At 37.6% G+C, this 24,649-nt stretch overlaps 1 protein-coding gene across 14 annotated transcripts in view; it reads right to left on the reverse strand.

The window, feature by feature from the left end:
- The window catches only part of EMSY (EMSY transcriptional repressor, BRCA2 interacting), a 39,822-nt gene that overhangs the window by 9,722 nt on the left and 5,451 nt on the right, over window positions 1-24,649 (reverse strand). For 9 of the 14 annotated variants that reach the window (XM_075050233.1, XM_075050230.1, XM_075050232.1 and 6 more), the window contains exons 4-14: window positions 24,280-24,354; window positions 21,838-22,013; window positions 20,522-20,674; window positions 16,794-17,053; window positions 12,057-12,333; window positions 9,780-10,070; window positions 7,524-7,673; window positions 5,840-6,013; window positions 3,394-3,530; window positions 1,645-1,818; window positions 533-731 (exon numbers count right to left, since the gene is read on the reverse strand). In XM_075050233.1, coding sequence (XP_074906334.1) covers window positions 533-731; window positions 1,645-1,818; window positions 3,394-3,530; window positions 5,840-6,013; window positions 7,524-7,673; window positions 9,780-10,070; window positions 12,057-12,333; window positions 16,794-17,053; window positions 20,522-20,674; window positions 21,838-22,013; window positions 24,280-24,354 — 2,066 coding nt within the window. Of the gene's footprint in view, window positions 1-532; window positions 732-1,644; window positions 1,819-3,393; window positions 3,531-5,839; window positions 6,014-7,523; window positions 7,674-9,779; window positions 10,071-12,056; window positions 12,334-16,793; window positions 17,054-18,651; window positions 20,144-20,521; window positions 20,675-21,837; window positions 22,014-24,279; window positions 24,355-24,649 lie in introns of those variants that run through there. The other 5 variants (XM_075050237.1, XM_075050239.1, XM_075050236.1 and 2 more) reach the window with 3 other exon arrangements.

Genomic DNA, 24,649 nt, shown 5'->3' on the forward strand with positions numbered 1-24,649 from the left:
GAGCTGCATCTGTATCACGGCTCAAAGCATCCCCATCAGTACTGCATGTCTGCTATATGTCCTGATGCACATATACGTGCCTTTAAAAGGACCAAAATTTATGTTGGTCACATGACAGTTTTCAGTCATGCAGTGGAGAGATGCTTCAATACACTCAGGAAAGAGGGTGACAGAGCATGGGCTGCCAAAAACCAAACCAAACCAAAACCAAAACAAAACCCCAACCTGCTACACTGCCTAGCTCTGGCAGATTCCCCAGAAAGAGGGAACAAGGTTCCAGGCCACAAGCATTGTAACAGTAAGTCAGAGCCCAGCAAGAAACCATTATCTCCACTTTTTGCACAGGAAACGGAGGCATATAGTAAATAGCTCATAAAAGAGAAATAAAGCCAAAAGGGAAGTGAACAACGACACTCACTGCTAGCAGAATGGGTGACCTCCTGTGCTAAAAGGAGACACAGTGAGTTATATGAAACTAGCTAGCACGCTTGGGAGACAGTCCCTTTGTACTTTATGCGACACTAATACACACCTTGGGAGCTCTGGGAGGACTCTGTAGAAGAAGAGCTGCTATCGGTGTAGGTTTGTGGTTCTTCTTTCACTTCTGGGAGAGATGAGTTTCCTGTCTCTGCTACCCTTGATGCCTGCTGTAACGTTTCAGTCACCAACTGCCTAGTTTGTTCACTCACAACTGTTGCTTGAAATGTCACTGGCTTTGGTTTTATGAGAACCTAATTAGAAAGACAAATTTTGTGTATGGTAAGAGCACTCAAGAAAACATATTTGAGCAGAGTACAGGGTGCCACTCAAATAGATCCATGTACAAGACCCACATAATACTAATAATTTACTGAAAAAGTTTATCTGTAAATTCAGCAGCTCTGATTATTAAACCACAAAGCCCAATTAAATGGCAATACACAAGAATGTACTTCTCACTCAGTAATTTGGAGTACTTAACACAATAAACCACTAAACAGTCATTTTTCAGGACTGGATACAACTATGGTGTGACGAGAGAAAGCTACACAAGTGAGCTGCAATGTGCACTGCACCGATAAGGACAAGCACCTCTCTTCCACAGCCCACAATAAATACAGTCTTGAACAATCAAGACACGCAAAATATTACATCTGGTAAAAGTTTAGTTCTTTTAAATAATAAGTGCAACAAAAAAAAAGGTGAAACTGAAAGTATCCAGAAATAAGCCAGATTCTCTGCATACAACCCCACCAACTACACAAGGTTGCAAGGACAACCTGAACACACAATAACCAGAAAATAACTTCAATAAAACCTGATTTGAAGGATGGCCTATGTCCAGACTCTGCATCTTTATTTCTCATGATCTAGCCATGAGCTGTAAGACTTAAATAGGTGTCTAGAGCCATGACCAGACAGTTTCAGCTATGTAAAAGACTTAGTAAATCCTTTTGGCTTGCTCTAGGCCTCCAGAAACACCTAACAAATGCAAACGCTGCGCTCAAGAAATCAGAACCAAGACCACCTCATTACACCCCTAAGTCTCCTTCCCCATAGACATACATTAATCCTGCAACAAATGAGGCAACACAGTGAAAAATTATTTACTTCCCATTAAAATTTAGGGGTACATTTCAAGACAGAAATGGGTCCTCACTGTACCTGCGTTTTCCCTTGCTGACCATAAACAATTTTAGTTGGGATGATTTTGGTGGCTGGCTGGACCGTGGATCCTATTCCTTTTGGCTGCGTAACAATCATTTTTGTGATGGGTCTTGTGGCAGTGATGATAGCAGGTTTTGCTCCTGCTGGCACTGCCTGAATCGTTTTCTCCCCCTGTAGAGAGGTCAAAGTTTACAGGTTAGCTTAGTGAAATTCTTCAGAGACACCCACTTCTCTAAAAAAAAAAAATAAATACACAGTTATAGATGAGTGTGTATACCATGAAATCAACCTGCTGCTGCTGCAACTAGACTTATATGATACAAAAAACATTCAAAGACCAAGAACAAAAAACCCTATGACTTCAAATGGAAAAGCTACCAAAATCCCCTTTTCCACTACTTTACCTTTTGAGCAACTCTAAAGGGGTGAATAAAAAGGAGTAACTAAAAGACACTGACAAGTTTTTTAAAGTTGCTTCAAAGAAGTCACGGAAGTTGGAACTTTCCCCAAATCCTTCGCAAATATTTTTTAAAACCTCTTATTTCTATTAACACTAACTTTCACAAGACATCTACAAAACTTGAATTGAGATTCTAAAAAGAAATTATTTAAATATAGACCTTTGTATTATCCTCATGACCAAGACATTAACTATGTATGGACTTTTTTTTCTCTTTTTTAAACTAAAAGTTTGCTTAAAAAATTGCAGATTCACAGCTGTTTCACAGGAAACATTTGACTTTGGAATAGTGCTGACATATGACTAGACTCCTGATAGCTTAAGAAGGGCAAAGACATTGAGCATGCTTTTTTTTTTAGCTCTGCACAGTAACAAACCAGATGATCCAGATGGCAAATGTTAGTTGCCAGTTTTCCCAGTATTCCTACCAATTCCCATCAAGTAGCTGGAAATCCCAAGAACCATACTTGTTTCAGAAATATCATCACATTCTGGTGGTTTCTACTGTGTAACATCACGAGATTTCCACTTCTGCGAAAATACAGCTGTAAGTTTTGGAAACTAGGAAAGTTCAAAATCTTAAAAAAAATAAATTCCTAAAACGTTTTAAAAAACCCCTCCCTACTCAGCTCTGCTACTCAGGTAGACTTTTAAAGATTACATGATTCATGCATTAAATCTCACAGTTCTATCTAGGAACATAAAGCACGTCCATAATTTTTATTTACTAGCACTTACAGATAAACCCAGTTGAAGCTGAAATCTTGATTTTGTTCTTAACACATCAGGTTATCCAAAACATAATTCAACACTATACAAAACTCACGTACAGGATGTTAGTGTTACACGTCACATAAATTGAAAGGTGGTACCCTTACTGTGAAAGGACAGTTTATTTCTGCCCTTTACATCCCAAAAGATAAAACAGTTGGACATGCAAGTTTATAACACAGGACCGTGGTTCTCACTAGAGCACAAATAAGGTAAGATTATAGTAATTTTCTTCCACTTAATCCCTTCAGGATTACAAAATCATTACCCACAGAAAAAAGGCAAGCTCAAAAGTTTTTATTTTCCTTTAACTTTGATAACATTTCCAGCTTGTTTTAAGCATCTTTCATACTCTGCAAAACATACTTGCTTTTCAAACATCCCTGACATGAAGGCATGCTGTATCTGTTAAGGAGCTCATGCACAGTTTCCTTTTAATAGGGACTTTAGTAGAATGAATGCAGCAGCCACCACAGAGTCTGTCACTTGGTTATTGATTTGAGACTCTTACTTACCCCAGCATTCAACAGCGTTGTGACAACATTTTTGCCTGGAAGCCCTTGAATTGTAGTTCCTTTTCCAGTAGTCTTTTGCACAACAATCACATTGGGTTTGGATGTCATTGGAATTGTAGTGATTTTGGTTGTAGTTCCTAAATTTTTGTGGGAAAAGAAATAAGGTGCAATTTATCACATGCACATTTCCTTCCACTGTAAAAGTTGGTGACCTATATAGCAATCATTATATTTAAATCTGACAGCACAACAAAAAAAAAAAAAAAAAAGGGCAGCATCTGGAATGGCAATTTACATCACCCAACTCAACATACAAAGATTAGACACCCACTCTACAAACCTTTCACCTACGGTAAAAATAGGCATGCCCAGGACAGAGTAATTTATTCTATATTAGGACAGTCAGCCCCTTCTCACAAATTACAGAGCAGACTAATACAGCTTTCTCAGGCTAACATGTCTAACTTTTCAAAGGCTAAAATTAGGGGGGGATAAAGACACCACTAATACTCAACTCAAGGTCCTATTTGCACAGACAATTATTCTTCTACAGATAACTTCTGTAGAAGAATCTACGTACCACGAACGTATCTCCAGTCAAGAGAAATACCAGCTCTTTCTGGCATTGAACTGTTGTAATACAAGTGACGAGTAGAGTATTGAAAGAAGGAAGGAAAAAAGAAAAATATGCTATTGTTTTACAATCAGTTCTTAAAAGTTGAGAAGTGTGGGTTGTTTGGTTTTTTTCTGAAGAGCTGTGTTGGCTATTTCTGTTCCTCTCCCAGTATTTAATTAGTTCCATTCCCTGTATCAGGTTTTTATTCACCTGCAGTGACAGGTAATTCTGGTCAGCCCTCCGCAGTCTACAAGAGTACATATACTGATATGTAAGTCATCAGTGTTATCAGACTGCCATTTCAATATCTACTCAGACAGCTTTTTATCAACACCTTCCACTTTCTCCTTGAAGAAAGACCCCTCAGTCACAGCAGAGCTACAAACCCAAGGATTCCCCTCACTAACTTCTACCTATTAGGCATGCCTGCAGATACTTCACTATGTATTTGATTAATAATTCTACTAATTCTGGGAAAGGGAAGACATGCTGAGACAAGATCATGAATTACTTAACTCTGGTGACTTCAGAGGCATCTAACAACAGCTCCCTTATCAAAAACAAACAAATAAAAAAAAGCCCAAGCCAATCCCCTAAACCACCCCCACCCCCCCAAAAAAACCCACCACAAACCACCAACATCAACAAAAAGCAGGCATCCTTTCCAAACTTGTGCTGTTTCAGTACAATCATTATTATCCTTATCAGGACCAGCCAAGGGTCTCCCTGCATTAGCTAGTGCTCAGGAGAATACTACTTGCGTTTGTGTATAAACTCACTAGTAGATCTAGAAATCTTCTTAACAACTCATCATACCCATAACAGGCTAAAAAAGTTACTTGTTCCCAAAAAAGCTACTGTAATCAGCCCTAAATACCATTTTGTAGAAATCATGATCTGAAAAACTGAGGTACCTCTTACCAGACTATACCCCAGAGCGGGTTTACAGGATAGATTGTGCAGCACCTTCCAGTGACAGGAGCTGGCTGGTGCCATCTCACTTCTTTGCTAAGCACCAGCAATGGGACCTCTGAGTAATTTAAAGATATTACTAGACAATTTAAAGATATTACTAGACAGGATAAACAGACCCAGCAGATCTTGCTGTACATGTGCACCTAGCTAGGAAATGCAGCAGACCTTCTCTGCATTAGCACTGTTTAAGTCCAAAACAGATACTAAGAAATTGTCACTGGTGTGAGTGTGCTTGGTCCTGGTCCTAAAGAGACCCTATGTTTAGAGCTTATCCAGGCAGAGAGCACCAAGGCTGGTCAGCAGGCTAACAAAGATAAGCAGCAGGGTCTGCATGAGGCTAAGAGGAAAAACTTAAGTAAGAACATGCAGTAAGGGAAAGACAGGCTGACACTGATAAAAGAACAGGATAAGGTGGAGACTGCACAGCTGAATTTAACATACACAGTTCATTTTCATTCTGGTTCTTTGGATGTGCAGTGGAATAGAAAAGGGCAGCATCCAGATTATAAAATGCTTTAAATTGGAGCCAATACAGTTTTCTGATCTTTCTGCCCTCTAACAGAGGCCAATATAGTAGTTCTCCTCCCCCACATTTCTCTTTTCCTCCCAGGCATCCCTCACATTAGATGTTTCCTTCTTAAACACAAGAACTACTGCAATCCTTAAGAACACCACCTCCTTAACTTCTACCCATTACTTCATCCTCAGCTATTTTTCTGCTGAATTAACAACTTCTCCAATAAAGGTCCTCATAATTATTTGAGCATGTAACCTACAGAAAAGCCCTGAACAATTACAGCAAGTCTAAAGCTACTTTTGAAATAAGTCTTAATACCAAAGTACTCATATGCCTACCAGAAACAATATTACTGCTGATAATCTTCCCTCCCAGCGTAGCCAGTGATTTTGGTACTACGGTAATGATGCTACCACTTGTAGTTTTCACATAAGTAGCAGCCCCTGGAGTTCCAGTCATCCGAGCCCCTATAGAGGGGCTAACCGTTGGCCGTGTGTATGTTGCTTGAGTTCCTGTTTTAAAGAAAGAACAAGAAAGTTCACTGTTAGAACATGATCCTCTACTAGTATTTGTGGAAAAATAAGTTAGTTTAGAAAAAAAGCATTAGATTTTATTCAAAGAGACCCGACACCGCAATTTTTACCACCCTTTACAATGCTCCTAGTACTTGTTAAACCCAGACAGCAATATTCAAGTATATATCAACTTTAAATTGATGTAAGAGTCTTCTGAAGTATTTTACCAAATATTCCACAACTGCCATATTTTAACTCATGTCCTTGTATCTAAGATTGTAATTTTCAATACGTGTTTAGATTCTGCCTGTATGTTTGCCACTTGCTCCCTCAGATGCCCAAGAGTTAGGCATCTGATGACACTACCAGAACTGATCCCTTCCTCTCCTGAAAGACGCCTATACTCTCACTTCTCCTATATGACAAATTGTTTATAAAGAACACCACAAATGACTGGTCTAATTATCACTCTAAGAGGAAAAATATAATTTATAATGAAAATGCGATTTTACAGATTTAGCATTTAGCAGTATAAAAGAAACCTCCCAACAAGGTATAAATGCTGTTTTTTCAGACCTATTCCTTCTCAGAATGGAAACAGAACTGAGTCCACAAAAGAAGGTTGCTCAAAATAATGAGTCAACAGCTACACGAACATTGTAATTCCATTCTGCTTGTACTGCTGCACTAGTGCACTACAGACCTTAATTGGTAAAGATCACAGAGCAAAACAGTTTGTTACAACAAGAAAGCCATGTGTTCAAATCCAAGAAAGCACAATACAGGTTTTACCAATTAAATGAACTGCAAAACTGCTAGTTTGGTGGTTTTTTTTAAATGTTCTTAAGAATGTTTTTATGAAGTACTCCTAACCCACGCTAAAAATTCAGGAAGTTAGTTAATTATAGAGTTTTCTGAAAACTAGAATAAAGTCGCCTTTCAAGTTTTCCTCGTGCAAGTTTACAATCTGAGCAGTCTGCATTATTTCTGATCTTTAACCAGTAAGAAAAAACAAATACAACTAGAGCCCCAGAAAAACACTGGGAGTTTAAAATTCAATTTACTGGCTTTTTTATAAATTCACTGCAGGACTATGAGCAAGTCACCTGTCTTTTAAAGTCCATATATGTAAAATAGGGATGATGCTGACCTATCTGCTTGAGGTACCTAAAAAGTTAATTAATGTAAATTGTCTAATGTAAGGTGCTACAAAAGTGCAAAGTATCAGTGTAAGTTGCAAGAAAATTTCCTTTAAAATATACCCAGTGGGGAAGGAACGATCATATTTTTGTGTACCAATTCAAAAAGACCATAACAGGAGTAAAAGAGCACTCAGTGCAAAAATCCTAATCTAGAATAAGTATCAACAGGACTGTGAGTGTGCTGTTGTGCTCACTGTTCACAAGGGAGAAGTGCTTTTTTTTTTTTTTTTAATTCTAATAAACCACATTTGATCACCTGTATGTCTGGGTTTACCCTCCCTTCCCTTCTCAGAGCCATAACTTACCAGTGGGAGTAGTGACCAGTTTAGTTGTCATGATAGTCCCATTACTGCTAACCACCATAATAGGTGAATTGCTACTGCTGGGCAAGGTCGCTGTAACTGGTTTGGGAAGGATTTTACTGGGCTGCACCTGTTGAGTGATTATTTTAACACCTAGGAAAGGAGAAAGGTCACTGTTAAAATACAGGCACGAAAAATTACTTTCTGAAATGCTTTCTCAGACCAAGCCCTAGTGGGCAAGTAGCCTCACAAGGCTTCTATTCTGAGCCCATGTATTCTTGATCCTGAAAAATATTTGGTTTTTTCTTTGGTTTGTTTTTTTTGCTTGGGTTTTTTTTTTGTTTTGCAAATAACAAGACAGTCATCATCTTTGCCTTTCATGTGCCTGTTTCAGTTCCTAGCTACTCCCACTGAGGCATGGGATTCCATTCCATCATTGATTTGCTGTAGTGATTTTTAACCTTTTCTGGTCCATGATTCAAAAAGTAGAACATTTCCCAGGAACCAACAGGTTACAACCAATACTGAATTGGTTCATATACAATGAACCATCTAAAAGTGAAATAGCTCTTTATCAATTTAGTCTGTAAATTCTAATGTGTCTTAATTAGCCTGGTTGAATTTCATCCCTCTGGATAAATTAAAAAAAGCTTTCTGCACAAAAAGCGTTAGTGGCCATAGGGAAGCAACTGTAACGCTGGCTAGGGAAGGCTGCTTTAAGTAAACTGCTCACTCTCCTCTTGATTTATTGGTTATCTTGAAGCCACAAATAAATTGGGCTGAAACAAGCTCTGAGCTGAATCAGCAAGAACAAAGGATGAGGACACCTTAGTATAGCAAGGATTCTGCTCCCTCTCCCTCAATTGTGTAGTGGAATGGGACTTCTGCAAGCTTCACTTCTCAGTTGCAAACCAGGAGATTCATGTCATCTGTTCAAAAGTATATCCAGGACACTTGCATCTTATGTTCTGTTCCATGACGAGGTAAGTGTATTGCATTGTGTAGGTCAAATGCCATGAAACACCCAGCCTGAATGTAGGCACTTACATTTGTACAGAAATATTTCTAGGTGAACAATTTTGTCCACTCGGGATGTGAAACATCCTCTGGAGATGTTTTCTTCTTTCTACTTTGACTATAAAAGCCATACAGAGCAAGTAAGCTCCAAACTTAAATAACGAAGTTAGGAAAGAGAAATTGAAGCCTTTGCATCATCCAGACACAAAACCAGATAAAAAGCAAAGTCTCTTTGAAAATTGATTCACATCTTCCAGAAAGAATAGGTATCAGATGGTATTTCCAAAGAAATTTCAACTAAAAAGCACGCTGAACCTAAACCCATAGTAGAAGGCAAGGAGTGAAGCTCTTATTGATCAAATATTGTTCAATGACCGGAGGATGGAGGCCTCTTATCTGTCTTCATTAGTAATTTTTTCTTAGGCAATGGTCCTATAATCCAAAAGGAAGTTTATCAACGGACAGGAGTAGAGCTGTTTATTTTTTAATTCTATGGACTATTTTAATTCTTTGATCTAAATAGTATGAATTTAAAATAATAATTTTACTGACATGATTAATATGAAATAGGGACATAAAAATACTTTGCACTTTTATAGCACTTCTTCGTTTAGAATTAGATAACTTTGCAAGCAGTACTTCTTACTGCATCTTATGGAGATAAGGACTATATTCTACTGCAGAGTAAAGCCAAGACAGAAAGATTACATGACTTGCCCAAAGTCAACTGAATGAGTCAGTGTTCCAAAAAGAATCGAGTCCAACTTCCAGTCTCAGATCTAATTGTATTTGTTTTGACAAGTACCTCAAAAGTAGGTTTTGATTTCTGGACCCAAGAAAAGAATTAAAACATGGATTAACTTCTTTTTGCAGTTGATACAGTTGAACAGCTCTCTGATCTTCAGAAAACTGGTGTCTTCCAGGTTGCCAATCATGTGACATTTGAAGATATTTACATACCTTTCAATCTCTAAAGATAAAACATTTACTCCTAAAGCATGGTCTGCAATACCTGAACCAAACAAGAAGAGTGACAGAACCAAATTCTTCAATTAATTTTAGCTGAAAACATTAAGACATCCTTCACTATCTACTTATAGCCAGGTTTAATGCCAAATCCTGTACTCAAGTAATTACGCCTTAATGATAGCTCCCCATGCACATTTTGGGACAGCATTCTGCCCTACTTTCTTGAGTTGTGGTTAGACCTCACCAATATGACCCAAGATTAACTCCAACTACCTGATTCCTGTTTGATCTGAATGGTGGGCTTGATGCCAGGTGGCAACTGAGATTGCTGTGGCTGCTGTTGAGCTACAGAAGACTGCACCAGCTGCTGCTGCTGTTGTTGTTGCTGCTGCTGCTGCTGTTGCGGTTGCTGTGGCTGGGCCTGTTGTATTTGGTGCAGCTGCTGTTTAGGGGACTGCTGATGCTGTTTGGGAAACTGTGCTAAGATCTGAGTTGGGTTCCCAACCAAACCTTTTGGGGAAGGTAGTCTGGTAGAGGCAACTTTAATTGCCGATGTAGACACACCTGTGAAAGAGTAAATGGTTTAAAGTTGAACAGTACAACAGAAAAGAAAAATATTACAATTTCTAAAATAATTTCATATTTAAACTATTTTTACTACTGAAAAATGCATAGATATACATGAGGAAAAAAAGCTCCCACAGAGCAGAAGTGCTCTGTTCAGAGGTGAAGGACCTTATAACAGAATTTCTATGTGGCAGAAGAACAACAGCTAATGGAAAGAAGACCACAACCCCAGTCTACTTTCTGTACCTCTTGTAGTACAAATAATTTACAAATATTTTCAAAGTCTGATCTTTAAGCTGCAAGAAAGCAAAATATTTATAGTGAAAATCATGACTACAAAAAAAGTTAGGGGTATGAGAACAACAAATATCAAACCCATCAACATTAGGACAGAGTATCAGTGAGTGCAACATTATTTTAAAAGAATGAATCAAGTAATGGTATGTAATTTAGAAAACTGTGGAGCACGCTTTTTTTTTTGTGTGCTGATAGGTTAGGTGATCTTACAAGTAAAAGTGATTAAATTAAGTTTGCAGTAAGATGGAAAGTTCCCAAACAAATCTTAAGTACTTATTTCTGTCATTCCCTTACATAGTTGTCACAGCATTTCCAGTGAAATTTGGCTTCATCTGTAATTCTAAACTGCATATCCATAAGCACCAAAAACCCAAACAGAAAGTCCATGTCTTATGAAGGCAGTTTTTAACCAAGTCCCAGTTGTAGTGGAAAATAGAAAGATAATCTCCTCTCTTATTTCTCTACATTTACAGATGGCAGTGATAATGATAGAAATCATAATAAACTACAAGGCTGGCAAACTAAATAAGCAACGCTTTTCTCACTGCATCATCTAAGATGGTTTCTCTGTTTTCTTGGTCAGCTGTTTGCATTCATGAATTTAACTTTCTTCACATTTGGAGTGATTATCAGTTTATGTCACAAAACATTTCACCAGCATCTTCTGCAATGACAGTTACAGCCTTGAAAAAAAACTATTAGAGATATTCCACCTAACATATTTTAGAATTATAGCCTCTTCCATGATCAAACCCAACCAGAAGTCCACAGTTCAAACAATATGAAATTCTGCTGTAAGCCCTTGTGCTCTGTGTATTACTATCTTCAGGACCTGATTAACAGAAGCAATATGGAAGGCAAAATACCTCCTCAGTCTTGATTTGGTTGCTCAACTTTTTGTGGAATGGAACAAGAATGGAAAATATGGACCAGGAAAAATTGCAATGTGACATTTGTCATTGTCAGGCAGAGTATTTTTCAAGTGCTGGTCACTGAGGCCCTTTCACTCATCCACAGCTTCCCTTCCAAATGTTAGCTAGTAGCCGTGGAGCTGAAACAGTCAAGCTAGCACACATAGTTGGAATTAGAAATCAGAAACCTAGGAATTTTAATCCAGGCCCACTCAGGTCTTAATTTTTATGGACTTGAAAGCTGACATGCTGATAAAATACACAGATAAAAAGGTATAAACACTTCTCTACCTTTCAGAATTGTCAGTAAGATTAGTTACCACAAGAAATATTCTAAAGACTGGGCATGTCAAGTATAGATTGTATCTACTTGATGTTAACTTTGCATGTTTCTGTAAATCAGGCTTTAAGAGAAGCAATCACCTTCAAATATTGGAAACATTCATTTTCCATGCATCAGATAAGAGTTCTTAAAGCTACAGTGGTTTAATGCTGCAAGTAGAATCTTTTCAAAATAAAAAAAGCTATGCCACACCATCTCACCACATTCTCTTTAAAAAGAGGATCTGCACATTAATTGTTGAAGTAAAGAGGGAAAGAGTTCAACAAGAACTTTTGTGGAATATCTTGGATTAGTTTCATCAGTAGATTTCTTCCACGCCTCCTGTGCTTCATTCATCATATGCAAACACAAAGTGCATCTCCCCTATGTTGTTCTCAAAACAAAGTCCAATTCATCAGTGAAAGAGCTTTTATAAATATGTTATTGCCATACCTTGTGCTACTGTTGACATAACCACTGACGGTGTTGATGATACTACAGCAGTCACAGCAATAGTATTTGCAGTACAGGAGGGAGTAGAACAGCTACTGCTGCTGCTGCTGCTACTGACCAAAGAGGACTGAGAAGCAGTTATAACCACTGGTTGCTTTTGAGTAGTTGAGGCAATGACTGATGTTGGGACAAGTTTCGTAACTGCTGCATAGTTGTGGGACTTTGAAAGGATGTTGGGTACAAAAGTTGAGCTTGGAGAGGTGGTTACTATTATCACCTGAAAGAAGAAAAAGAACAACAAGAAATTCATTTGTTCTTTGCATTTATTTAAAAGCATAATATTTCAGTAATATATCTGCCTATGTGTATTTAGTTTTAGGGATACATGTTTAGTAAGACCATTTAAGAGTGTCATAATTACATTTGCTGGCAACAAAAAAATTCTATTAGTTTGAAGAAGTGGTGATAAACATTTCCTTAAAATTAGAAGGGTTTTTTTCTGAGGAAAACAATTACTCTCTAATTAAAGTAGAATTATCTCATGTCTGAAGGCAAAAAGACAGGAATGAGCTGTTTGGCTTCATTAAACTGGGCCAGGAAGTCTGAAGCCCATTTGAAACGGAACTGAAGGGATTTCCAGCAGGTTTTAAACACTATTCTCCCAAACTTTGCACGTACATCAAGAAAGGGCAATGAGAGAACAGATGATTTTTTTTTTCTCTTTAACAATTAACAAGCAGTTGCTGAGTCAGTAATAGGAAGTATTTTTGATCCACAAGGCTGTAAACAATCAATATTTCATCAGTGAAAAAAACTGGTTTAGCTTTGAAACAATTTCTGCTTTAATTAGTGCTCTCAATAACAAGAAATTCTCTCTTATCTGTCTGAAAACCATTTGTCTAAAGACAATAAACATTACCCCTAGTGCGAGTTACAATTACAACGCCATGAATCTGATCTGACATAGAAAAACATAGACTTCATTAGAACATTGGAAGAGGTCTGTTCTTATGCAACTGACCTAGAAAACTAAGCATTTCTTCAGTATCAAGTATGGGACTGTTTACGTAAAGAGATTCCTTTTATTCTGCTTATATGTATCTCCTTGTACTTACACACAGTTAAAATAGAAACACACAGCACCAAAATACAACATATTTTCAGTTTACCATGCAAGAATATTGGGTTTAATAATGCAACTGTCCCAATAAAAATTTAATTTACTGAAACCTTTAAAAGTAAAACTTATTAATGATTTGATGTAACAAAAGCAAATAGAAAAAAAAAGGTACAGAAGGAGCAAAGAAAACCTGGGTCAGCTCAAACTAAAAGTCTTAAGCTACTACCCAAGGAATACTGAAACCTTGCCTGATAGAGAAAAGAAATAGTATGATAATGGCACCAGAAATAGACTTAAGTGACAGATCAAGCAGTAGGAGATTAAGAGTTTATAATTTGTTTGGTTTTTTTAGGAAAAAAATAATAAAGGAGATGCCTATATGGATGGAATAAAAGCAGCAAATTTCACCACCATGGCTGCCTCTGCCTCTCCTTGTGCCCCAGTTTTATGGTCCCTGCTACTTAGCTAAGCCTTTAATATCTTGATCTGAGGAAAACCAAAACTTCACTACCTCCACGAGCTACAGCAGGTTGACCATAACTGACTAATGCCTGAAGAACAAGGTGTCCACATCTGCTGCTCTACCACTTTAATGCATTCTCCAGGGAGAATGTTTTCTCTGCATCACTCTTATTTTTGCCTTCTGCCTAAACTTGATTTAATCAAAAAAACCCTCCTGAAATTGCTCTTAGGCTACAACCATGCAGACAAGTTGAACACGACACAGCTTGATTCTGGTACGAGGCTTGCAGGTGAAAAGATCCTACAATATGCCTCTGGAGTTTTAACCCGTTTCTTAAATAGTCAGTTAACACTAGAAATACTTCCCAAGTGTCTGAATTTTAGGGCCAGCTCCATTCCACCTAAGATAACTAATTTAGGAATACAGTCAAAAACAACTTGCAGTCAAAAAAGGCAGATTATCACATTAAACTTCCTGTATAATCTGTAGTGCAACAGTGCAAGTTCAGCATCTCAACTAAGTATGTAGGATGAATCTGGGCGTAATCACAACTCCTGAAGACCGTTGTTCTTCATTCAAAGACAGAGTTAAAACCATCAGTCCAAGATTATCACTTAAGAACACTTTATTTAATCATGCAAGGATAAAAAGCTTGTAAAGCATTATAGTTCAACAATGATGGCTGTCCTGTGACTAAGCAGGTTTGGGTCTCTAATTCTTCTTTCAAAATTAACACAGCAGAACAAAGTTTAGTGATCTTCATATAAGTAGTATATCCAAAAAACAGATTTTTCAGGTAAAAATTTAAAAGTATAAAGCTCAAATCACAACAATTATATTTTTGAGATACTATTTTCTCACATGTCAAAATGATCAAAGTAACCTCATCATGGGTACCAAAACTGCATCACATCAGTTACAGCAGAAAGACTGCGTGATTTAAAAAAAAAAAAAAGGCAAGTTGCTTTTTGTTGTTGTTGTTGATTTTAATTGTTATGGTAAAAACTAATTCCTAACATACACTGAAATTAGTCCTGTCAGCTCTATTTTGAGAGACATCAAAACCTAGTCCCTGAAGAAATAAAGGCATTAACTGCCAGAAGCTTCACTAGCTAGATTCCTTCTGTGTCCTAGACAGAGGACTTTATTATAAGAGAATCCAGAAATTGGAGCTGTGACATTATTAGTTGTTAGAACAAATCTTCCTCCAACCTACTAAAATGTCAAAACAATTCAGAAAGCTGGCATGCAGAAACGAAGAATTTTGTTCATATCCAACAACTTCACTCCTATCCAACAGCACTTGTTTAAAATAGTACATTTCCAATCTGAGTGTAACAAATCTGACATTTAAATTAAAACTATTATAAAGGGTTTCTCCCACCAAAATGATCCAGTTACGTATTTTGGCATATCTAAATCCAACAGAAGAGGGCAGTGTGACAAGCTCAGACGCAAACCCTACAATGGCTCCCTAAATGACACAAGTGGTGATTTTCCTATCATTGCAGATTAGTGAGAGTGTCAAATAACACTATGCAAAGCAAACCCTAAAATTCCCCATGTCAGAACAAGCAGAGGCACAACTGCAGAAAAGACCCTATCAACAGTCCATTCTCTTCCTTTTGGAGATTTAACTACCATGACACATAACACTCAATACAACACTACAGACATTTAAGGCAAAAAATTCTTCCTGCACAAAAGATGAGCCTAACAAGAGCAACAGAATGGGTAGGTTAAGCCCTATACTAGCTGTGGATTTGCAGCATAGAAAGCAGGACATTTCATTTGACAGTTTATGCTCACTCACGAACTTCTACACATATATTCAGATATGAAATTTGATTAAGGACACTGTTAAAGAACAGTGAATCAAATAAAAGCATCAAAGAGCTCTGAAGTGGGAAAAGGCCAGAAAGCAAGATCTTTATTGCACATTACTTCAGTTAATCTTCCTTGGTTTTAAAGTTTCCAAAAATCAGGACATGGGAATTCTGCTAATCCAAATAGAGTCATAAAACAATTAAGAAGACTAATAGAACAAATATCGTGTGAAGGTTTGAGCTCAATAGTCAAGCTCTCACAGTTGGAAAAAAAATGCTTGTTAGTGGCCAGCCTACCATCAGTTTGTTGGTATCAAGGCCAAATTGATTCCACAGACCACCCCCCCCAAGTCTGCCTCAATTAATAACCGTACCAAGAACAAACTTGGTCTGAGTCATTAATCTTTTTTTAAATCTTAAAAGTGGACACATCTGAAATGCTTCCTAAAGCATGGGAAAATAGTCATGCCACAGATTAGGCATGTAAAAATCCTGAGTCCAATACAAAATTTCAACACGGAAAACCTCTTCCCACACACTGCATTCTGGTGGGCACACTCAGCTGAAATAACACAACTGATTTTGACCACTATAACACTGTTAATGTGGAATGAGAAATGGTACACTAGTACTGAAAGGAAAATAAAGCCCCCCAAGTCTTTGATCAGCTCCAAGAATAAGCTTTATAGACCCCAAAAAACTAGTCTCTAGACAAAAGGCTTGGCAAGGGAAAGCCCATGCCACCTCTCCTGGAATTCGACTACTGCAAAGAATAATTATAAATAAGGAAAATAGAAATAAGAAAGATTACCTTTGACCAATAGTTGTTACCATCTGAAGGCTGTTCAGTGGCCTATGTGATCCAGTTCTCAGTGGACTAGTGTCCATATCACAAAACCCAACACCACAAATGGTACTAACTGGCAACCTTGTTGGCAGTCTCACCAGAGAGGCCAAGAATTGAATGAGCATGGAGACTGAATCCCCTCTCATCCCTAGAAGTGGTCCCTTCAGGTCAGGGTTGAGGCACATTGGTGGGGCAGTCTGGGGGAAGCTTGCACTCCCGCTGCCTGTGCTGTACCTGTTCTGTGGATAAAAAGAGGGCTTCAGTCTCCACGGCTGTCAATCCAGGTCCTTTCACACACAGGTGAACTAAATTCATACAAGAGTTTGGTTTTCTCTTTGTTCGTTTTAAAGAGGGATTACCTTATCCCAATGCAATCCTTAAAAAACAGCTAGACAGTTCATAGAAAGGAAGAGTCAAACATCACATCTTATTCATTGATAAAACCAGAATAAAGTAACATTTGGCAGCTTCCCCCACATACCTTCTGTGTTGTCGTGTTTGTTGTCTGTGTTGAGGGCTTAGTGAAGGTTATTTTCACAGGCGACATGTGTGGTGGTAAGGAGTTGGCAATGCTCTGCATTATATTACTCATCTTGGGGCTGCCACTTACAGGCACTGTGATAGTTTTAGTGACAGGAGTCACTGCCTTCGGGACTTCTTTCAGGAGAACAGGGGAAGAACTAGAAGAATTCGTTCGCCTTCTTTTGCGGGGCTTTTCATCATCATCTGAGCAGCTGACACCTGGAAAAGAAGTACTTTTTCTTAATTGTATTTTCGCCATCTGCAGCTCTCGGTGCTTTCTAAAACACTACAAACTTGCTGAGTCTTATACCCACTTTCAAAGAAGACAGAAAGAAAATAGAGGATAAATTACACCTTATGGTCACAAATAACCTGTATCACACCACAGATGGTCTTAGTCCTTGATATAGACCACACTTAAAGTGCCATAAAGCAAAGAAACCCCCCAAAACCCATGCTACTCAGTTACTCCGTTACTTCATTCAGTTTAAGAGGTTAAAAGAACATAAGAGCCAGCATGGGGATTTCATTTGGTCTCCAGAAGTTTGACTAATGAGACTATGCACACAAAGGGTTTGGGATAGCATCATGCACATTTCGGTTTAAAACTTTACACTACACTACTGTTGTTGTTGCTGGTTTTGTTTACAGCAACTGGACTACTGAAGTTTACCTTCCTGCAGTCTTCTCCGATTTCAACCTTCGTACCTACTTTCATCCCAGGCTTATCATTACAGTACCCTTCTCCCTTTCACCTCAAAACAGCATCTTGAGATCCTCCCCCCCCCCCTTTTTTTTTTTAATTACATAGTTTATGAAGGTCATACCTCACTTTATGAGCTTCTGCCTTGTTTGGTGCATTTTGTGCAACAGGTATAAAATGGCATCTAACACTCAATCATGAAAAACAACAGAAATCTGGCCTCAAACGTGTTAATTTTCCTCACAATCACCTACTGCACATGAGGAAAAAAGTCTGCTGCAATATTCAGCTGAGCAATGGATAACCCTTTCCGCGGTGTGATCAACAGATCTTAAATCCACATGAAACTTTCCTAAGTAGGCAAAAGGTTCATAAATTGGTATCCGCTACAGAAAGACATAGTTTGATTACCTTGAAAATCTCTTACAGCTACTGGCTAGCATTTATGTTTATCAAATTAACCAGTGTTAAACAACTGAAAAACAGAGATATGCAGAAAATACACAATCGCCCTACACAGAACAAGACTGAAGATGTTGTTCTGTATGCCTGGGGCTTATAGACAAAAAATGCTGTCACGGTAAAAAGCGGTCTTGCTGGTAACCCAAGCAAACTTGGTTGGCAGTCAATCTCTAATTAGGGTCAAGATCTAATTATGGTCAATCTCTAATTAAAATAACTAAATATTCTGGCATTTGAAAAGTGAAGACACAGGAATTAACATGGACAAGAAAGTGCCCAGTAGCACAGCAAATGATTTCTGAAAAATGGGATTCTCTCTTAGTATGAGTACCAGCTCATTTGCAGGTACGCTTCAGAAGGCTGACAGTTGTATCCACACAATGATAGGAAACTGAACTAGAGAAGAGAAGCAAAGGTTCTATTTTAAGTTTGCTTTGAACTCCAAAAAATAGTTTTAGCTGGCTGTAGCAGTACAGATGAAGCATGGATCTATGAGTCCAGATTTCAAAGCTCTAATCAACTATTTACTTTACAGTCCTGAGCAAGCCCAGCAGTGATTTCCATCTATAAAGAAGAGATTTGGTTACATGATTTTAAAGTCTCTTATGAACAGGCTTTTAAGTATTACTGTGAGTGCACTACATAAACTTACAACTGTGAGGTCACTAATCACACTGAAAACGTGCAGGAATTTCAGAATCTCAGAATCCATCTGAAACAAAAATCCACATGCAGCTAGGATGTTAGAATACAGCTGTTATTTTGGTGGGTCACCAAGAAATACTGAAGGTAAAGCTATTTGTTCACGGTCCTCATCCACGCAAAAAAACCCCAACCACAACACAGAAGAAAGAAAGTAAAATTGAACTAGCAGAACATTATTTTATGTCAAGTACTGCTCATTCCATCTCCTGTTTTCACTGCTGGGGTTCTTTAAGAACATTATTCCTACAATTTCATGTTAGAAACTGCATTTGCACAAAGTTTTCCACAAGCATTAAGCTAAAAGGTAATACAGCTCGACTATAACTCACACTTGACAAGCAAGGAAGCAGAGGCACAGAGAGGTTAATGGCTCAATCAGACTGTGACTTGGATGAGGTCACACAACAAATCAGTGGCGAAGTCATGACTGTATCTCAGGCCTCCTGAGTTTGCTCTTAAACGAGTTTGTTAAAACTAATGTGACTCATTAACACATTCTGAAAAACACACGATTCCTTAAAAAAAAAAAACAACAAAAACCAAAAACCAAAACAACCCTAAAACCCCAAATGAAGCATGTGAAGTGGGGAAAAAAATGAAATCTAGGGATGGACGGAATAAAAATGAGGACCTTTCATTCCTCTATCATGTGTCTAGACTGCTTTTATACTCATTACCATGTAATAATTCAATAGAGGTCTAAATTAAATTTTTAAGAGGTTAAGAACATTTTCCCCTGAATCTTTAAACTAAAGCTGAGTGATCAGTGCATTAAATCAGAAAAATGAAAAAATCTTAATGTAATGGGTTCTGTGGGTTGATATAGCCATTGAAGATGGTGGTTTGCAAGTAACATTATATTTATGTACAATGTGACTTTTCTGACTAGCTAGAAGTTTATACAAACATGCATATATAGCACCAAGTTTAAAATATTTTTTAAATATTAAAGGTATCCACAGCAAGCATCAAAATAGCACTTATCAGCTCACTATTAATCTTTATTTGTCACCTGCATTTTGATAGACACCAAATCAGTACAGAAGGAACCATTTTTAATTATTTGTTAAATAAAACTACCTTTGATGAGCTGGGCATATGTATGAGGACATATCCTGCTTTTAGAACTAGCTGATTTATTAGCCAAAGAAAGAAGGTGGGTGCGGGGGACAAGAAAAAAGACTGTTTCTAGACATTATGCCCTGGATTTCCAAACTTAAATACATGAAGATGGGTATCTGGTGGGAGTTCGTATGGAGTTTTCACAGTTGCCCTGGAATGCAAGCCTCACTAAGATTTGCTTCCAAATAAATCACAAAATGGCCAGACATAGTTAATGTAAGCATATAAATGCTTGCCAAAGTACTGCATTCTAAAAAAGTCTAGGTCAACTGTGAAAGTGGAAAGGAGGGACCTTTTCTAACTCAAATAAGTGAGCACTTTGCATTATTTAAGCAGAAGGAAGAGGGAAGTCCTCTGCAGAAGCAACCAGCAGAGCCACCCTGAAGACAAATTCTGAACAAGTGGGATTAGAAATCCACTGATAGACAGCAATTCCTATATTTTATTTTCAAAATACTTTTCATTCTTGTTGTCCTTGCCATCACTGCTCCCTGCAGCATTTTACAGTGAGTGGATTTATCCTGAACACAATTTCTCTGAAAAAGGGAAGCAATAAATTCATTCTTTAGACTAAACAAAGGCATAAAGGCATTAAATGACTTGCCCAAGGTCAGAGTGTTTAACTCAGCCCATGCTTCAGCCACAAGACTGTCCCTTTCTTTCCCTTTTGTTAATCAGTTGCTAGTATCACTTACTTTTGACGTAAACAGTACTTCCACTTGGCAAGACGACTACATTGGAGGCTGGACTGGCGGGTCTGGGGGACTTCACTGTTGCTACACTGCCACTTGGAACAGGGGTAGATGTTGGGGTTGAAGTGGTACTTGTGTAGGAATAGCAAACCACCACTGAAGAGGAGAAAAGACACCTTCCATATAACTGAAGTGCAGAATCCCATTATTCTATCACTATTTTAACAATTGAAATGGAAGCCAAAGACTTATTGGGTCATTATCCACATCTTTGCCTCTGCAATCCTATTACTGTTGAATACTCCCCAGGTTTGACCTAAGCATGGCCATGGAATTAATGGCCTTCAAAGACAACATAGAAATCTAACCTCCCCTCCTCCCGTCCCCAGAAATCTGTGCTGCCAATTCTAGATTTTTTATTCGTACTAATCTGATGTTTTACGTTACAACTTGTTGTTTTCCATTTTAGCATTAATTCAGTATTTGAATCTTTTTGCTTTTCTGTAAATGACCATATCTAGACCGGTAACCAAGAGAAAATAGTTAATGCCTCTCCTCAACAGTACATTGGTTGAAGAAACCAAACTATTCCTACAGTAATGAACAACTGGTTTTGCTCATCAGCTTTTTTAAACTGTTGTTTATAAATAATAGTACAATGATCCAGTATTTCTCACAAAACCAGAATAAAACAGCCTGTTTCAAGAAGTGTTACACATTCTCCACCTGCATGAAGCATAATTTGAGCCTATTCGGCCAAGCTAGATGGAATGTGTACTAGTATTATTTAAAAGGCATAGGGAAAGCAGAAAGCAATTGTTTAACTTGTTAACTTGGTATGTTTAATCTGAAGTTAAAAAAAAAAAAAAGAAAACCAACAGAATTTTCTTAACTTTCACCAAAACCTATTTACATTCTTAAAATAAAGTGTTCTGAAACATCTTTCATCACTTACAGAACTTTACACAATCTTAAGCCTTCAGTCCAAGTTTTTATAGTTTACAGAGCTTAACAAGTTAACCAGTGAATTTCCCTCTCATTTCCTGGCAGCTTGGTTTTTTGTGGTTTTTTTTTTTTTTTTTAATTTCAGTTGCTAGTGTGCTCACTAACACAAAGCTATCAGATTTATGCTGTGGATACTGCAAAGGTATCTTTAAAAAAAAATTTAAAAAATATTTCTATGAATACTGTTCAGTAAGAAAGATTCAGTTTGTTTTTTTTTTAAAATATCTAACACTTGACATCTAAGATAATAATTTATACTATGACATTATTTTTACATTCCCACAGATTGCAGAAGAATCCTGGCTTTCTCTCACCTTCTTTGTTTCCAGTTTCTGCAGGAACTGGAAGAGATGCGTTGTGCTGAACAGCTGCATTGGCAACAGCATTAGCGGTAACAGTAAAAGCTGTTTGTGGAACAAGCCGTGGCATCAGTGGCACCAGTCGACGACCTTCTATAGACCATTCGGAAGAGCTATTTGGTCCAGACATACTAAACAGAAATGCACATTCTGTAAGTATTCTACTGAGTTTCCAAAATACTCAGTACTCATTAAGTGTCTTTTTTCAACAGTGAAAGTCTAAGAGGCAGTTTCTAAAGTCATACTAGAGCAATAATGTTCAACTTTCTTCATTTCATGAAAGCCCTTCCATTTTTCCCACCTGATGTAGAAATCCTCCCATAGAAAATTTAAGAGCTGCTGCTTCTTTTACTGTTTTGTTTTACAGAGCCCTTAAAGGGCCAGAGGTGTGTGGATATCATACTCAAAACACCCATATTAGATTAGCTACTATTCAGGTAGAATTGGTACACACCCTACTTCTGGATGACAGAAGTACCTACCCAAGACTACTGAAATTGATTACGTTACAGGGAAAAACCCTCAGCTACCAACACAAATCTTGTTTTACCTGAACAGAAGTGCTTCTCAGACTTAAAGTAGTCCCAAACAAGGTAACAGAACTTGAAATGATTTAAATAGACCCTGAGCATCTTCCTCAACAGAAAACAGCCTGCTGCTCTAATTTTCTCTTAACTTTAGTACTTACACACAAACTGGAACGCTTCCAAAAAATGCTGTGCTTATCTAGATGGAGAAGTGTTTCTGTTTGACTGTTTTACATGAGTCATTTGTCAAATCAGCAAAAACAAAATGGCAAATTATTTTTCAAACCTGTTATGTTCTTAAGCAAATCAACCTATTTAATGTATTAATATATTCTGAAAAACAACTTCTCACATGAACTATTGCAAGCAAGTTGCAGTAAAAGCTACCACAAATTAGTTTGTAAAATACAGAGGATCTGCTCTGTTGTTAAATCCTGATACGCTTCAGCATTCTTCATACATATTCATATAGTATAAGCAGAGCTACATCAGCTGAGGTAAAAACATTTTTAAAATAAAAAACAAGACTACAAATGTTGCATATAGCAAAGCTAGCAAAGTTGGCTTTCCTAAAGAGTTAAGAGAATTATTTAAGTCAAATACTGTATTACCAACCATCACTTACAAAGAATTACCACAGAAAAAATAAAGAGATGCAGCACTTCACAATTGCACCTTGTCTGGATTATAATATCTCATCCAGCTGAAGTTCAACGCTTCAGGACAAACGTTATGCTTGTTCTGTAAAATGCTAAAACCAGAACTACTACTTAAAAAGGAAACTTGATTCAAGAAAAGAATCCTGATTTGGCAATTAAATGTTAAATTATTTTTCATTATTCCCCCCTCCCCCCCCCTTTCTTTAAAGGCGTGTAAGGAAGTTGGTGCTTTTTCTTTGGTAAACAGCGTATTTCTAACTCTTTAAACTTGAACATTAAAACACTAAAATGTTAAATGCCCTTCTGCAGCACTAAAACAGTATGCTGATTTTGGCGAGTCTTGGATCAGACAATTACTAGCTCCGAGTGGCCTGCTATTTGTACGATTTCCTTTTTTTCCTCCCCATAACACCTCAGCTACAATAGTCAAACTTAAAAATCAGTAGTTGTAACACAGAAAAAAAATACAGCCACTTACAATCCAGCTCTGTTTAAAGACAGTTCTTAATCGTAAGACTGTTAAGTAACTATCAAAGATACGTAAGCACTTGCCCTCTTGCTCCTCTCCTCCACCTCTCAAAATCATGTGGCGCTTGAGAAAGCAAATGCAAGGAGGAACCAGCCCAGTTGATGCCAGCACAGCAGCTGCATCAAGCAGAGAACAGTGGACACTGATGTCATCAGTTAGCTTGCTGCAGTTTTTTTTTTTACCCTGACCATTTTTTCCCCCCTCTGTGCTGATGCACTGTTTTCCACTAATGTCTGCCACCTCTCTTTCCCGCCCTTTGTCTTTCTATGTAGTTAAGTCCCATTTAATACAACCTTTCCAAATAGATTTAAATAAAATTAAAGTAAAATAAAAAATAATAAAGCAAACATGTTCATCCCACTTATGGATTTCTCTGTTTTCTCCACTTTCTGTTTCTTCTGGTCTGTCTTACAGACAGCTTTTCATGATGAAAGACTGTTTATTATATATTGTACTTGTACAGCGAATGGGATGCCTTCAGATACAAAATGCAACAGGACTAAATAACCATTTCTAGCTCCCTGATGTAAATCTGACACAGTAATTCCTTCATCCATACACTGTTTTAACTACTGTTCTTTAAACCACCATCAATCTTCAAAGTTCTATCATTCAGTTAAGGCATAATGGATTTTCCAAAGGGTACCTTTGGAAATCACGTAGAAAACGACCTGTAACTTACTTGTGTGCAATAGTCGTTAGTCGTTCATCATTTACTGCTCTCCGAACTTCAGCACGATGTCGCTCCGTTGAAATACTATTAAAAAAACCAGCAATACATTTTAGTCAGAGGGAGACATGAACATTTATCTAAAACTTCCAGCTAAAATTAAACTTATGAATAATCTACTCAAGAGATGAAAGGGAACAGGCATTTACATTTAAGAGATTGTCACTTAACTTTTGCTATCACAGCGAGAAAGAATGAATGTATTATTGTTCAAAAATATTACTGAAGAATAAAAAGAACATTACTGTTCATAGGATACCCCTGCAAAACAGCTAGAATGCAACCTCCCAGTGAGAGCAATAAATTTAAAGCATATGGTAGA

This window comes from Buteo buteo, chromosome 18 (assembly GCF_964188355.1).
Source record: "Buteo buteo chromosome 18, bButBut1.hap1.1, whole genome shotgun sequence".
In the NCBI taxonomy this organism is placed as follows: Eukaryota; Metazoa; Chordata; class Aves; order Accipitriformes; family Accipitridae; genus Buteo; species Buteo buteo.